The sequence below is a fragment of the Chenopodium album genome, chromosome 1 (genome assembly GCF_948465745.1).
Source record: "Chenopodium album chromosome 1, dcCheAlbu1.1, whole genome shotgun sequence".
In the NCBI taxonomy this organism is placed as follows: Eukaryota; Viridiplantae; Streptophyta; class Magnoliopsida; order Caryophyllales; family Amaranthaceae; genus Chenopodium; species Chenopodium album.
Window position 1 is genome coordinate 27,531,337 of NC_137834.1, and position 12,368 is coordinate 27,543,704.

The 12,368-nt window shown below is 35.6% G+C and overlaps 2 protein-coding genes across 2 annotated transcripts; both read left to right on the forward strand.

Moving 5' to 3' along the window:
* Positions 1 to 2,772: 2,772 nt before the first annotated feature.
* On the forward strand, positions 2,773 to 9,524 carry LOC145642949 (putative magnesium transporter NIPA8). Its single transcript, XM_081694110.1, has 14 exons — positions 2,773 to 3,116; positions 4,140 to 4,375; positions 5,749 to 5,833; positions 5,914 to 5,975; positions 6,179 to 6,264; positions 6,351 to 6,424; positions 7,360 to 7,462; positions 7,592 to 7,717; positions 7,811 to 7,910; positions 8,007 to 8,126; positions 8,315 to 8,405; positions 8,502 to 8,568; positions 8,737 to 8,836; positions 9,015 to 9,524. The coding sequence occupies exons 2-14, from the start codon at positions 4,283 to 4,285 to the stop codon at positions 9,231 to 9,233; spliced, it is 1,326 nt and encodes a 441-aa protein (XP_081550236.1). The 5' UTR covers positions 2,773 to 3,116; positions 4,140 to 4,282; the 3' UTR covers positions 9,234 to 9,524.
* A 548-nt stretch (positions 9,525 to 10,072) lies between these two features.
* On the forward strand, positions 10,073 to 12,078 carry LOC145642958 (uncharacterized). Its single transcript, XM_081694116.1, has one exon. The coding sequence runs from the start codon at positions 10,589 to 10,591 to the stop codon at positions 11,702 to 11,704; it is 1,116 nt and encodes a 371-aa protein (XP_081550242.1). The 5' UTR covers positions 10,073 to 10,588; the 3' UTR covers positions 11,705 to 12,078.
* Positions 12,079 to 12,368: the final 290 nt, after the last annotated feature.

The following is a 12,368-nucleotide window of genomic DNA, read 5'->3' on the forward strand; positions in this document are numbered from 1 at the left end:
AAAACAATTTTTAATTTTTTTTATGGTAAAATAGAACTTTTAATATTTTTGGTTGTAGAAAACAATTTTGTGATTTTTTATGGTGGCAATAATCTCAACTTTCACCTCCATTTTCTTCTAACAATCCCAAACCGATAAACAAAAGCCAACAACCTATTATTGTCGGTTGTTTGACACGTGTCGGCATGTGAGTTCTTAAAAAAAATAAAAGAAAAAAGAAAAAGAAAAAGAAAATGAATAAGACACCCACCTTTCTCGAGCCCCAACCACCCCACCACCACCCTCTACCCTTCCCCAACCACCCCCTTCCCCAACCACCTAACATGAAACAACCCTCCTTCCTAGAACCGGACATTACCTAAAACCTTGCCCTTGAAACCAGCCCCTCCCCCACAAAAAAATCGCCCATAACCATTATGGGCGGTTTTGGGGAGGGGGGGGAGTGGTTTCAAGGGCAAGCACTAGTAGAAAAAACATAATGACAAGCGGTTCAAACATCCTAATGGGAAGCGGTTTTGAACCGCATGCCCTTAAGGGGCTTGCCATTTGGGCTTTTAAATGGCAAGCGGTTCAGAACCGCTTGCCATTTGTAGTGAAAGGGCGGCGGTTTTGGCGCCAAACCGCTGCCCATTATGGCTTAAAAAAAAATTTATAATTTTTTTCACAGAAATTGATACACAAAATAAAAATATATATTTCCATAATTAGTTGTAATATTACATTATAATTCTTCCTAAAAAAAAAGAATTACATTATAATTCAACACACAAAAAAATTACATTATAATTCAACAAAAAAAACTAATAAACACTATTAGAAAAAAGTCACTGCCACCAGCCCACCATCGTAACCACCGCCACCAGCCCACCACGCACCACCGCAAAGCCACCAGCCTTTGACCGCCTTCCTTGAAATCAGCTTCAGATTTACGTTTCTTCACCCTAGAAAATCAACTTCACCAAAATAAATCACAATCAATACCAAATTCAACAAAAATATTCAACAAATCAACTAATATAAACAAATTCAAAGTCAATCAAACACAAATTTCCAGAAAATATTTAAAAAACAAAAAAAAAAACCCCCTCATCCCCCAGGCCACCACGACCTAAACCTCATCACAAAATAAAAAAAAAATCTACCAAAAATTACTTAAAAAACAAAATAAAAGATAAAAAAAAAGAACATACCTTGAATTCCACCAAAACCTTGAAATTGGCTTGAAATTTGGGTTTTAATGGTCAAATTCGACCATGCATGAAAACTCTAGATCTAGAGTTTTCATGGTCGAATTTGACATGAAAAATCATGAAAACCGAAGTTCGTGAAATCGAGAACAAAGCTCGTCAAAGTTGTTGTTGTTGGTGTTGCGGGCGGTGGTTGTTGTTGGTGTTGCGGGCGGTGGTTGTTGTTGGTGTTGCGGGCGGTAGAGGAGATCGAAAAGAAAGAAAAAAAAAAGACTCACCATTTTTGTGGGCTGAGGAAGAGGAGCTCGAAAAGAAGGGAATTCATGGTGTAAATACAAAAATTCGCCATGAGAAATAAAGGAGGAGAGAGAAATTAAGGAGATCAAGAATTGAGGGGATGAAATGAGGGAAGAGGAGAAAGAAGAAGAGAGAGAGTGAGCAGGAAGAGAGGAGAGAGAAACGAGCGTGAGAAATAAGAGAGGAGAGAGAAGAAGAAGAAGAGGCGTGAGGAGGAGAGAGAACCCCGCTTTTAGGGTTTTTTAGCAAATGGCAAGCGGTTCAATGTCCAAACCGCTTGCCATTTACATTTTGGCAAGCGGTTCACCCAAAATCCGCTTGCCATTTGCTTGTTTTTTTTTTTAGGTGTTATTGGAAGCGGAATTCAATAACCGCTTGCCATTTGGGGCTTCTCATTACGTTTTTTCTACTAGTGAAGGGTTAGGGGTTATGGCCTGTTTTGGGGGTCGAGCTTGGAGGGGGAGTTGTTTCCGATTTGGGCGGTTGGGGAAGGGGGTTTGGTAGAGGGCGAAGGTGTTGATTGGGGGATAAAAGGGGGTGTCTTATGGGTCAGTTTTGGAGGCGGATAAGAGATGGGGTGGTTTTCGATGGAGCTGGGGAAGAGGGGATGTGGTTGGGGAAAGGGGAGTTATTTCCGGCGGTTAGGGCTAGGGATGGGGGTGGCAGACTGGTTTTTTTAGACCAATTAAAGTGTTACACGTGGCATCTTAAGATTTTTTTTAAATAAAAAACTTTTTCAGCAGGTTACCGATTTCGGGATTGTTAGAAGAAAATTGAGGTGAAAGTTGAAATTATTGCTGAATAGTCGAAAGTCAGAATTATTCAATGTAAGGCCCTGTTCACTTTACCTTAAAAAAAAAAATATTAAGTAAAAATAATTTTAGTTCAGTAAAAATAAGTTCAGTTAAGTAAAATTAATTTCACTTCAGTAAAAATAAGTTTAGTTTAATAAAATTTAATTATTTTAAAGAAGAATTATAATAGAAAATCAGTAAAAATAATTTCAGTTCAGCAAAAATAAATAAGTTCATTAAAATTAATATAAGTTCAGCAAATATAATTTTGTTTCAATAATAATTTTAGTTTAACAAAATAAGGTGAAGTGAACGGAATCTAAAGCGGTTATTAAAATGTATTTTTCCTAAATAAAAAGAAAGTTCCAAAAAAACATAGGGCTGCAGGGGTTAAGAACTTGTGCCGGAGCAGCTATCAACGTCAACTCTAATTTGACCGGACACCTTCTTCGTGGCCTTCCAATTACGCCAACAACTTTATACAAAATAAAAGTAAACTCGTTTTTTTTTTTTCCGTTTATACTAATCAAAACCAAAATCTCTTTAAATTCCCATTTTTTTTTTCTCTACCATCTAATCTTGATCTCTCTCTCCAATATATTTTTTTCCTACAATTTTTTGGTATTCTTATTATTACTCCATTATCCAATCTATTTTCTGATTTTTAGGGAGTATAAACAGCGAAAAAAAAAAAGTATTTCCTGAAGATCCGGTTGAATTAAGTACATTTTTTTTTTTGGACCGATTTATAATTGCAATTGCAAAGCCCTTTTATTATAAATCATCTATTATATCTGGGTTTTAATCCTTCTTCCTAATGTTGACGTTTTAGCTTCAGGTAATATGTTTCTTCAGCTTGATCTTTCATTTCCATTTAGTAGAAAATATTCGAATTTTCTCAGTAAATCAATAACGGGTTCCTATTAATTGTCTTTTCTTTTCTTTTATTATCTGGGGTTGTTAAATTTCTGAATCAAATTGTTTTTTGATAGATTTTGGGGTTTGAAAATTTCTCTACTGAATCAATTGGCTGCAATTATGTTAAGGTTGTAAGAATAATACATTTACTGAATTGATTAGCTGCATATTTAAGGTAATTGCATTGCTTAATTTGATGTCGGGTTTTGGAATTAATTGAAATTAGCTGTATCTCAATTGGGTTTTAATTTCTTTGTTTTTTGAGTGAGTTTTGTAAGCTTGTTTCCTTAATTTCATGCTCAATGTGGATAAATTTACCCATATTATTGTGATTGCGGCGATTTAAGGCACTCATCTTTGGGATGTAGAGTTGGGAACTGTTGGAATTGTATGGATTTATTGTACTGGTTAGGCTTGAGTGATCATCTGCTATTTTGGTGTCAAGCTGTGACATTTTTGAAAAGTTTAGGTTTTGGTAGCAGTTAGCTGGTGATTTTCTCTTCTCTTGAATGCTAAGAGTTTGTGATCTTCATATAAGTCTTTGAAAATTTTGTCTGTGTGCCGAAACAGCTTCGTGGTCTTTTAAGGGTAATAATGCATTTATAATGACCTCGATAGACTGTTGATGGACGCAGCACATGTAATGGCTCACCTTGCCCCTCTTGAGTTTTCTATTGGAGTGTGGGTTGGGGAAGGTCCTGTAGCTATTTCTGATGTAGTTGCCGCAGACTATTGCTTATCCTTCAATGATAATTAATTGCCTTGTGGCTCTTATAAAAAAAAATAATTAAAAAAAAAAACTGTTGATGGACGGGGTTGACTGGTAGGTTGGTAGTGTTATTCTTGTTATTGATCTTGAGCTTCTCTTGCTAACTGCTTCTATTGCTTTTGGATTATTGCTGGGGAGAGACTTATGGCTAATGACCTAGGGATTGATGGACAGGTACAACGTCGAAGATGTCCGTGAATATTTGATGATGGACTCGGCCTTGTTCATAACCTTTGAAGGAATTATCGGCTTTAGGACTCTGCAACTTCAGGAAGACTGTATATTTGATTAAGTTGACATAAGGAATCTTGGACAACATGGGAGAGTGGGTTATTGGAGCCTTCATTAATCTTTTTGGAAGTATTGCTATAAACTTTGGAACTAACCTTCTCAAATTAGGTCATACAGAGGTATGTTGTTTAGAGTTTGTTTTTATATTGCCGTTTTTCATCAGTCATGGTCCAAAAGTTCTGTAAGCTTAGCATGAAAACTTTAGTTAGAAATTGTAAGTTTGAAAAAAAAATTGTGAACACAAATGTAACACTTTTGTAGTTCTACTTTTACTTGTAGGTTTGCTAATGCACAACTTTAACCAATAATATATTTTCTATTACTTTAAAGTATATTTTGAAAATATATATAGAGACAAATCCAATGACACTGTACGTGATATTTGTTTCCCCTCCATATTAGCTAAAAATATGGTTAAAGTGAGTTTTGTGGATAGTGTACAAAGTCAAAGTGAAAGAACTAATGCAAAACGGAGGGAGAGCAATATTGTATCCATCATATTTTATAAATTTTCCAAGGTAAAAGGTTGCTGTAAAGTTTGTTGGTGTGTGCCAAGGTAAAGGTTTCTGTAAATTTGTAGGTGGTGTGTTGAGAGATTCAAGCCATACAACTTATTCTTTGGCTAGTCATAATTGATAGTCTCAATTGGTCAATTAAATGTATAATTTTTCTCTTCCAACCCTCTATTATTTAATTTATTTTGGCCATTCAATGTAGTAACTGCTGGTTTTGAGCCTTGTTACATCTGTTGCTATTTTCAATGTGGAATGGGTTAGTCTCTTGAGGCTGAGAAAACATTCTCTATGCTAAGACACATGTACAGAGTTCAAACATATAACTTTATCTTGCCTGTATGGTAGTCCAGTCAATCTGATACAGATGTCCACAACTCCACATACCTGTATTCAATATTAGCTGTCCCTTAAACTTTATTTATTTTTTTTTTTAATTTTTTTTTTTTGGAATTGCGTTGGTTTGGGAATGTAAGACGGAGACCACAGGGTGCACCGGTACGAAGAGTGGAAGAGTGGGATCATGGACAACTTAAACAAGAGGGAGACTGAAAATGACTAGGTTGGAAGGAGTTAGGAAGGATATGAAGCAAATGGATTTGCATGAGAATAAAGTATTTGATCGTAAGGGATGGATGAGGAACATTTTTATGTATGACTATATGGAATAATCACCTTTGCCCCACTTATGGGATTAAGGCTTTAATTGATTGATTGCTATATAGCAATAATAACTTCTTAGAGAAATTTATTCTGGAAAGGGGGAGTACTTTTAAGGCCTATGGTTTGGCAAGATATCTTATGGTGTCTGGATAAAAGCAACTGTGTACTTGAGCATGCATTATGAGATGATCTGGAAGGTGTTTAATAATATAATCAAGTTTTTTGAGATTGATTGAAACCTTTTGCAACATTAGTTTCTATTACCTTTTCACAGCATTTTTCAATGATCATTTACGACCTTAAATGAATATATGCAGAGAGAGAGGTTTTTACTCGAGAATAAAGACACTAGTGGGAAGGCTTTATTGAAGCCTGTCTCTCATTTTCAGACGTGGAGAGTTGGTCAGATATCTCTGCACCTCTTTTAATTTAATATCCAAGGTATTTCTGCTTATAATATGATCTTTTAAACAAATGTGCAGGTATTCTATTTTTTGCTTTTGGAAACTGTCTCAATTTTTTCTCATTTGGATATGCTGCTCAGGTTAGTTAGCTTGATAAGCAAATGGATCCTAGTTACACGCTTATACTAATTAAATGACAAGTAAATAACTACTGCTATGTATATAATGTAAATAATTGGCTTCCACTTCATGATTTCATATTACCCTAGCTAATTTTGTTATTTTAGCGATTCTCTCTTTCCCCACCCTGATTTTTTTCTTCATATTTCTTTGTCTTTGACAGTCACTTCTTGCAGCTCTAGGATCTGTTCAGTTTGTCTCAAACATCGCGTTTGCGTTCTTCGTTTTGAACAAAAAGATTTCAGTAAAGTAAGCTTATCTTAATTGGAGATTGTCGCCATCAGATGCATTATTTCAGCTTACCAGCTTTATTTTTCTGTTTTGCACTTCTGCAGGGTATTGGTAGCCACAACTTTTATTGTTCTTGGAAATGTTTTCCTTGTTGCCTTTGGCAATCACCAGTCACCTGGTACGTCTCAGTTTAGTTTCAAGAAATTCAATCCTTTTGGCTGATCTGTATAATAAAGTCTTTGAACTTTGAAGTATTTTTTGTTGTTGATTGTCAACAGTAACGGACTATTCAGTTAATTAGAATCTTAATCTAATTGTTTTACATTTGGGTTGACTGTGTGCTGTAATGCCTACTACCTAATTACCACCTCTTTTTGAAATTGATGTATGCTTTATTAGATCCTTGCACAGAGTCTTTAAATTATTTATTCTTGGACAATTTGCTGTGAAAAGAATTATGAATTAAAGCAGGTTTCTCTTCATTTATGTGGTGTTTGAGGCTTCCTGTAAACTAACCAACTTGACTGTGACTAGGGTGGCATAGTATGGTTAATATCTCTATACCCACATACATTGGGTTTAATGATATTATTTCCTTCTTTAGTATAGATTGCTGCAAGCTATATTTCTTTGATAATCCATTAATGACTAATAAGAGAACAGGAACTTTATTCTTTTTCACGCTTGTCCTTTCTCTTGATAAGATTGTGTTTAGCCTTTATGTCTGGGCAGGAATCATGTTGTAAATTGTGTTGTAACTCCTAAATGTAGGTGATCACACAAGAACTTATTAGCTGTATCGGGTTTGTTAAAACTAGAAAGATTGTATATAGTTGAGAAGGTAAGCCAGGACATGGACTGTATGCTTAAGCTTAGCTATGGATCAAAATAAAATGTCCAATTCTGCTGTATGTATCTCACAAACAGTATTTTAGTATAGCATAAATATGGTTTAAGATGATGCAGTTTGTGTTGGATGTATTTGGATTTGCTAGTCTAAAGCTTCCCTGTTCATCATGGTTATAAGTGGTTGACTCTGTTAATTTAATGAATGAGCTTCTCCATGCAATTGTTTATGCTCGAATGGTCTTTGATTCATTTTGCTTGTTTCAGTGTATACACCAGAGGAGTTGGCAGAGAAGTATAGCAACATAACGTTCCTACTTTACTGCTTGACTTTGGTAATTGTTGTTGCCTTTCATCACTATCTCTACAGGTCAGCTAACTGAATCTCACAATGAGCATGTATCTTTTAGAGCATGTATTAACTTCTTTCCAATTTGAATAGTAACTGGCAAGACTCTTCTGCCATCCAATTTTAATTGAATTTTATCTGGATTTGCAGAAGAGGAGAATTACTTGCAACTTCTGGGCATCAAATCAAAGCCTATTGGCAAATGCTGCTTCCTTTTTCCTATGCAGTTGTTTCAGGCGCAGTAGGATCTTGTTCTGTGCTGTTCGCTAAGTCTCTGTATGATATTTTTGCAACTTTGATCACCTTTATTTATTTTATGATGGCTGACAAATATGGTACTGAGATGGTTTGATTTCTTTGCTTTGGCAGCTCTAATCTTTTGAGATTGGCTATGTCCAGTAACTATCACTTGCATAGTTGGTTCACATACTCCATGCTTCTACTGTTTCTCAGCACAGCTGGTTTCTGGGTAAGGATTATAGAAACCACCCTCTTAATGCTATATTTCAGTATGCTGTGTTGCCTTAATGCCTCATTACTGATTAATTCTCTTATATCGTTCCAGATGGCTAGGTTAAATGATGGACTGGCCTTCTTTGATGCAATTGTCATAGTTCCCATGTTTCAGATTGCATGGACTTTTTTCTCTATTTGTACTGGATTTGTTTACTTTCAGGAATATCAGGTGCTTTTCTCTCTCCTGTCACTTTGTTCTATTCTTATGAGACATACAATCCTTTTGTTTTCATATCCCTCCTCTTCTTCTCGCTCTTTGCTCTCCCTCTCCCAAGGAGTGGATGTTGAATAGACATTTTGTTACTTTATAACTATTTACAAGTTCAGATAGAGAATTTATATTATTGCCTTGAGCAGGTCTTCAATACGTTACGGACAACAATGTTTATTCTGGGCATGATGTCTGTGTTCGTAGGCATTACTTTGCTTGCTCCAGATGAGGTTAAAGGTATTCTTATTGATTGTGGGTTAGTATTTTATTTGAAGTCTGCAATATAGAGACTAGGCATTAATCATGTTTGACTTGAACATTGAATATTCTTAGGTGGTGAAGTCAAAGATGGTTCCTTGGATGCTATCACATCTCCAAGTGTTGCAAATGATGAGGAAAGGTAAACAAAATGATTCAACTTTGCTGGTCCGTATGTAGGGCTACTTTGATCTGATTACTAGGGCTGTTACTTTTCTGCCTTCCATCATTTGGAGTATTTGGACTGTCTGCTAGTCGTTTTGTTTACTAATTTGGGGGGTAGAAACTTATGCTTTTTTACTGGCATCAGGTTGTTGGTTACATCACTGGAGGATACTCAAAACAAAGAGGTGAAGCCAATTTTACGAATTATGTTAACCAAGGCTGTAGATGTCATGCTCAAAGCAAAGGTGCACTTTTGACTTTCTTTCTAAAGTTGACCTTCTTATATGAATTTATAATTTGAAGAAGTATTGCTCAAATCACTGTAATTAGTCTTAGTTAATATTTTTATTATTATAGTGACTATACTTCTGTAGTACTGCACTACTGTCTTGCAACAAAAATTAACTGTTTCTTTCCTTGCAGACTACTTGCTTATTAGCATTAGGAATGGGAGAAAATTCGATGAATGCATCTTCCGTTTTTGTGATGCCTATGTTATCCTCAAAGCTAACTGGATTTAGAGGCGGCAGTACTGCTGACCGGGCCAAGTTTTTTCCGATGAGAGGTAATGGTTGGGATAAGATCCCAATGGACGAGGATAAACTGCTGGAGACAAGCTCACTGGTCTTGCAGAGTGTGTGATAGAATTAGTTGTGTAAGTCCCCAAGAATCTTTTACACTATTTTTCTGGTGTCACACTTGACACCCTCTTATTGTTAAAATCTGTAGGTCACTAGAGTGGTGTATAAATATATCTTCCTTTCGAGTTTGTTGTAGCCTGAAGTCAAAATGTATTTTAAAGTTGTACATACTCAGTTCTCGGAAACACGAGATTCGTTGTACTATAAATTTTCAAGTAAATATGTCATAGAAATTGATGAATCAATTTTCGAAGTAAATGTATCCGAATTCTCAGCACTCTCCTCCAACTGCATACCGTGGAGTCTTTGTTGACTAGCAAAATTTCTTGTTCTGGCGGCTTTTGAATGCTAACTCTCTAGATTGAACGTAGTTGAGTTTACTTTTACTTTCCTATGATAGGTTTGTAATAAATGTTCATACAAATCTGGGTTGTTCAGTGTTTTCTTTTTCATTACACGTCTATCTCATTAAGGAAAACATATCAAATGGAAGGAAGAAAAAGTAAGCCTAAAAACTTTGAACGAATATATGAAGATAAGTAAACTCTTTTAAGAATCTACAATTCCAGATTTTTTGTGGATGTGGTTGTGGACTTGTGATTGAAGATTTGCAGATCAGTGTCATTGCTCCACCTTCTAGACTGCCATTACTTCTAGTCTTCTGTTGCAACATGACCATGCAAACGCCTAGAGCTGTTATTTGAAAATGGGGCTTTTGAAACCGACTCGATAATTGTCCAATTACTCAATAAATAAGCCAATGTGCAACCTCAAATTTACACATCTTTTGTATACTCCCATCGTTAAAAATGTAACTTTTGATCAAATAAATTCTTTTCTCATGTTTTTCATGTTCACCTTTAATCGACCAATCTCCCTTATACATATTTTTTATTACGTAATAACTTTTTAAGTACAAGCATTGAAAAACAAATGAAATTCATGAGTTACTAAACAAAAAAATAAATAAGAGCAGCTAATGAAACAAGAGGAATTTGTCATACTTAAAAAGCATCCAGAACTAGCAAGACACGCTGGCTAAATTCTTAGAAGGGTCTTCGATATTTCCTATATTCTGCCAATTTCGTAATTCAATTACCCATTTCCAAGATTCATCTTTAAACACCTTAACTCATCAAATTTGTCTAAGTCCAATTTTTCATAAACGTGTCATTCACCCTGAAAATGACCGTTGGAAAGTAGATCATCATAAACTTTTACAAGAACAAACACAAATCATGAACTGTTAAACCAGCCGAACTTCCTCTTTTCTTCTAGAAAAATCTCTAACAATTAAAATAATTGTGATTTGAAAAACCCAACAACAAAACCCAGAAAAAAAAAAAAAAAAAAAAAATGGAATTGGAAATCAAAGTATTGTGGTGTAAAGGTTTATCATCATTCAATTTCTTTCAAAAACTCACAGTTTATGCAGCTGTTTCAATAACCTCTGAAAATGAGAAGCTACTACTCACCCAAGACCAAAAACAGGAACAAAAAACTATTGTTGATGAAGATGGGGATGGTAATCCAGAATGGAATCATTCCATGAAGTTCGATTTACGCCCTTTGAAATCCTTCATCCCTAATTTTGAAGATTTGTGTCTTCTACTCGAGCTGCGAAATCACGGGCAGTTGTTTGGGGATAAAACTATTGGGGAGGTTCGTGTTCCGTTGACGGAATTGATTCAATCTGTTGGAGGTGAGATTGCCAGATTTGTTAGTTATGAGGTGCGTAGTCCTGAAGGTAAACATAATGGTATTCTTGATTTTTCTTATAAGGTTATTGGTAATAATACAACTTATAATAGTGGTAATATTAATTCAATTCATAATACTATTACTGGATACAACCATCATCATCATGGTCATGAACAAGAATATGAAAGTCATGGACATGATATAAATTCTGATACTCATGTCATAGGACACCATCATCATCATCATCATCACCATCATCATCATTCACAATTGGATGGTAATACGAATTCCAATAATGAATACCATCATCATCATTCGCAATTGGATGGTAATAATACAAATTCAGATACTCATGTCATACGATATAATCATCATCATTCGCAATTGGATGGTAATGCAACACATAATACAAATTCAGATGTTCATGTCATGGATTACCAACATCATCATCATTCGCAGTTGGATGGATCTCCTTCAGTAGTGATTCAGTACCCAAAGATTGATTTGGAGGAACATTTAGCTCCGCCATTGGTTTATCCTCCTCCCTCATCATCATCATTTGCAGCAAATTCTACCCATTATCCTCCTGCTCCTGCTGTATACCCTCCGCCACCACCACAAACGTGGGCCGATACTCCACCGCCGATGTCCCATTATCCACCACCACAGCCTTATGTTTATCCGCCACCAACAAGGCCTCCGCCACAACAGCAACCCTATGGGGTCCCACATTGGGGGTATCAAAGGCCTCCTGACTATCATCATTGGTAAACATAATAGTCAAAGTATATCAAAAGTACTTAGTCAATAGCAAAGTTAGCATCTTATATAAGTTATAACCACGAGGTTGTGGAATCAAAGGGAGAGTGACGGATAACTCAAGTGGTTAGAGCTTCCCTCCCGGTGTGACTCTCTATACACTTAAAAGGTTGTGGAATCAAGGGGCATAACCGGCTTGCCTCTTAACCCGTATAGGTTGTAGTAGTCGGATAAGGGCCCTTTTTTACCAACAAAAATGTAATCTCTATGTCACAACTCACAAGGCAGATGATTTCAAGGTTATGATATTTTTGGATCACAATTTTGTAAGCCTCGAGTTTTCTTTGAATGACAAATCAAATTTAAACATTGTTGGACACAGTAAGTCAGTTTTTCTAAATGCGGTAACCCTTGATTATTTTTTGCCCTTTTTGTTCTTCAATACACATCTTAAAATGTTTATGTTTTCACTTTTATATACAAGTAACAATATAAAATGTTAATATTAATTAAAAATAGAATGAGACGAATCGATATTCGTCCGTCTCTTTATGGTGGAGTGTCTCTCTATGGTGTAATCATTAATTTTTGTTAGTTTAGTTGTTTGTTTATGTTTAAGGTTTGTTTGTGTGGTAGGGTTTATAAAAAATGTAATCATCTTTTGCCCTATTGCTAG

Bases quoted from the DNA above. Each gene is read 5' to 3' on its own strand.
- LOC145642958 (XM_081694116.1), top strand. From the start codon at position 10,589: ATGGAATTGGAAATCAAAGTATTGTGGTGTAAAGGTTTATCATCATTC.
- LOC145642949 (XM_081694110.1), top strand. From the start codon at position 4,283: ATGGGAGAGTGGGTTATTGGAGCCTTCATTAATCTTTTTGGAAGTATT. The intron at 5,976-6,178 runs GTTAGTTAGCTT...TGTCTTTGACAG, and splicing joins CATTTGGATATGCTGCTCAG to TCACTTCTTGCAGCTCTAGG. The intron at 6,265-6,350 runs GTAAGCTTATCT...GCACTTCTGCAG, and splicing joins AACAAAAAGATTTCAGTAAA to GGTATTGGTAGCCACAACTT.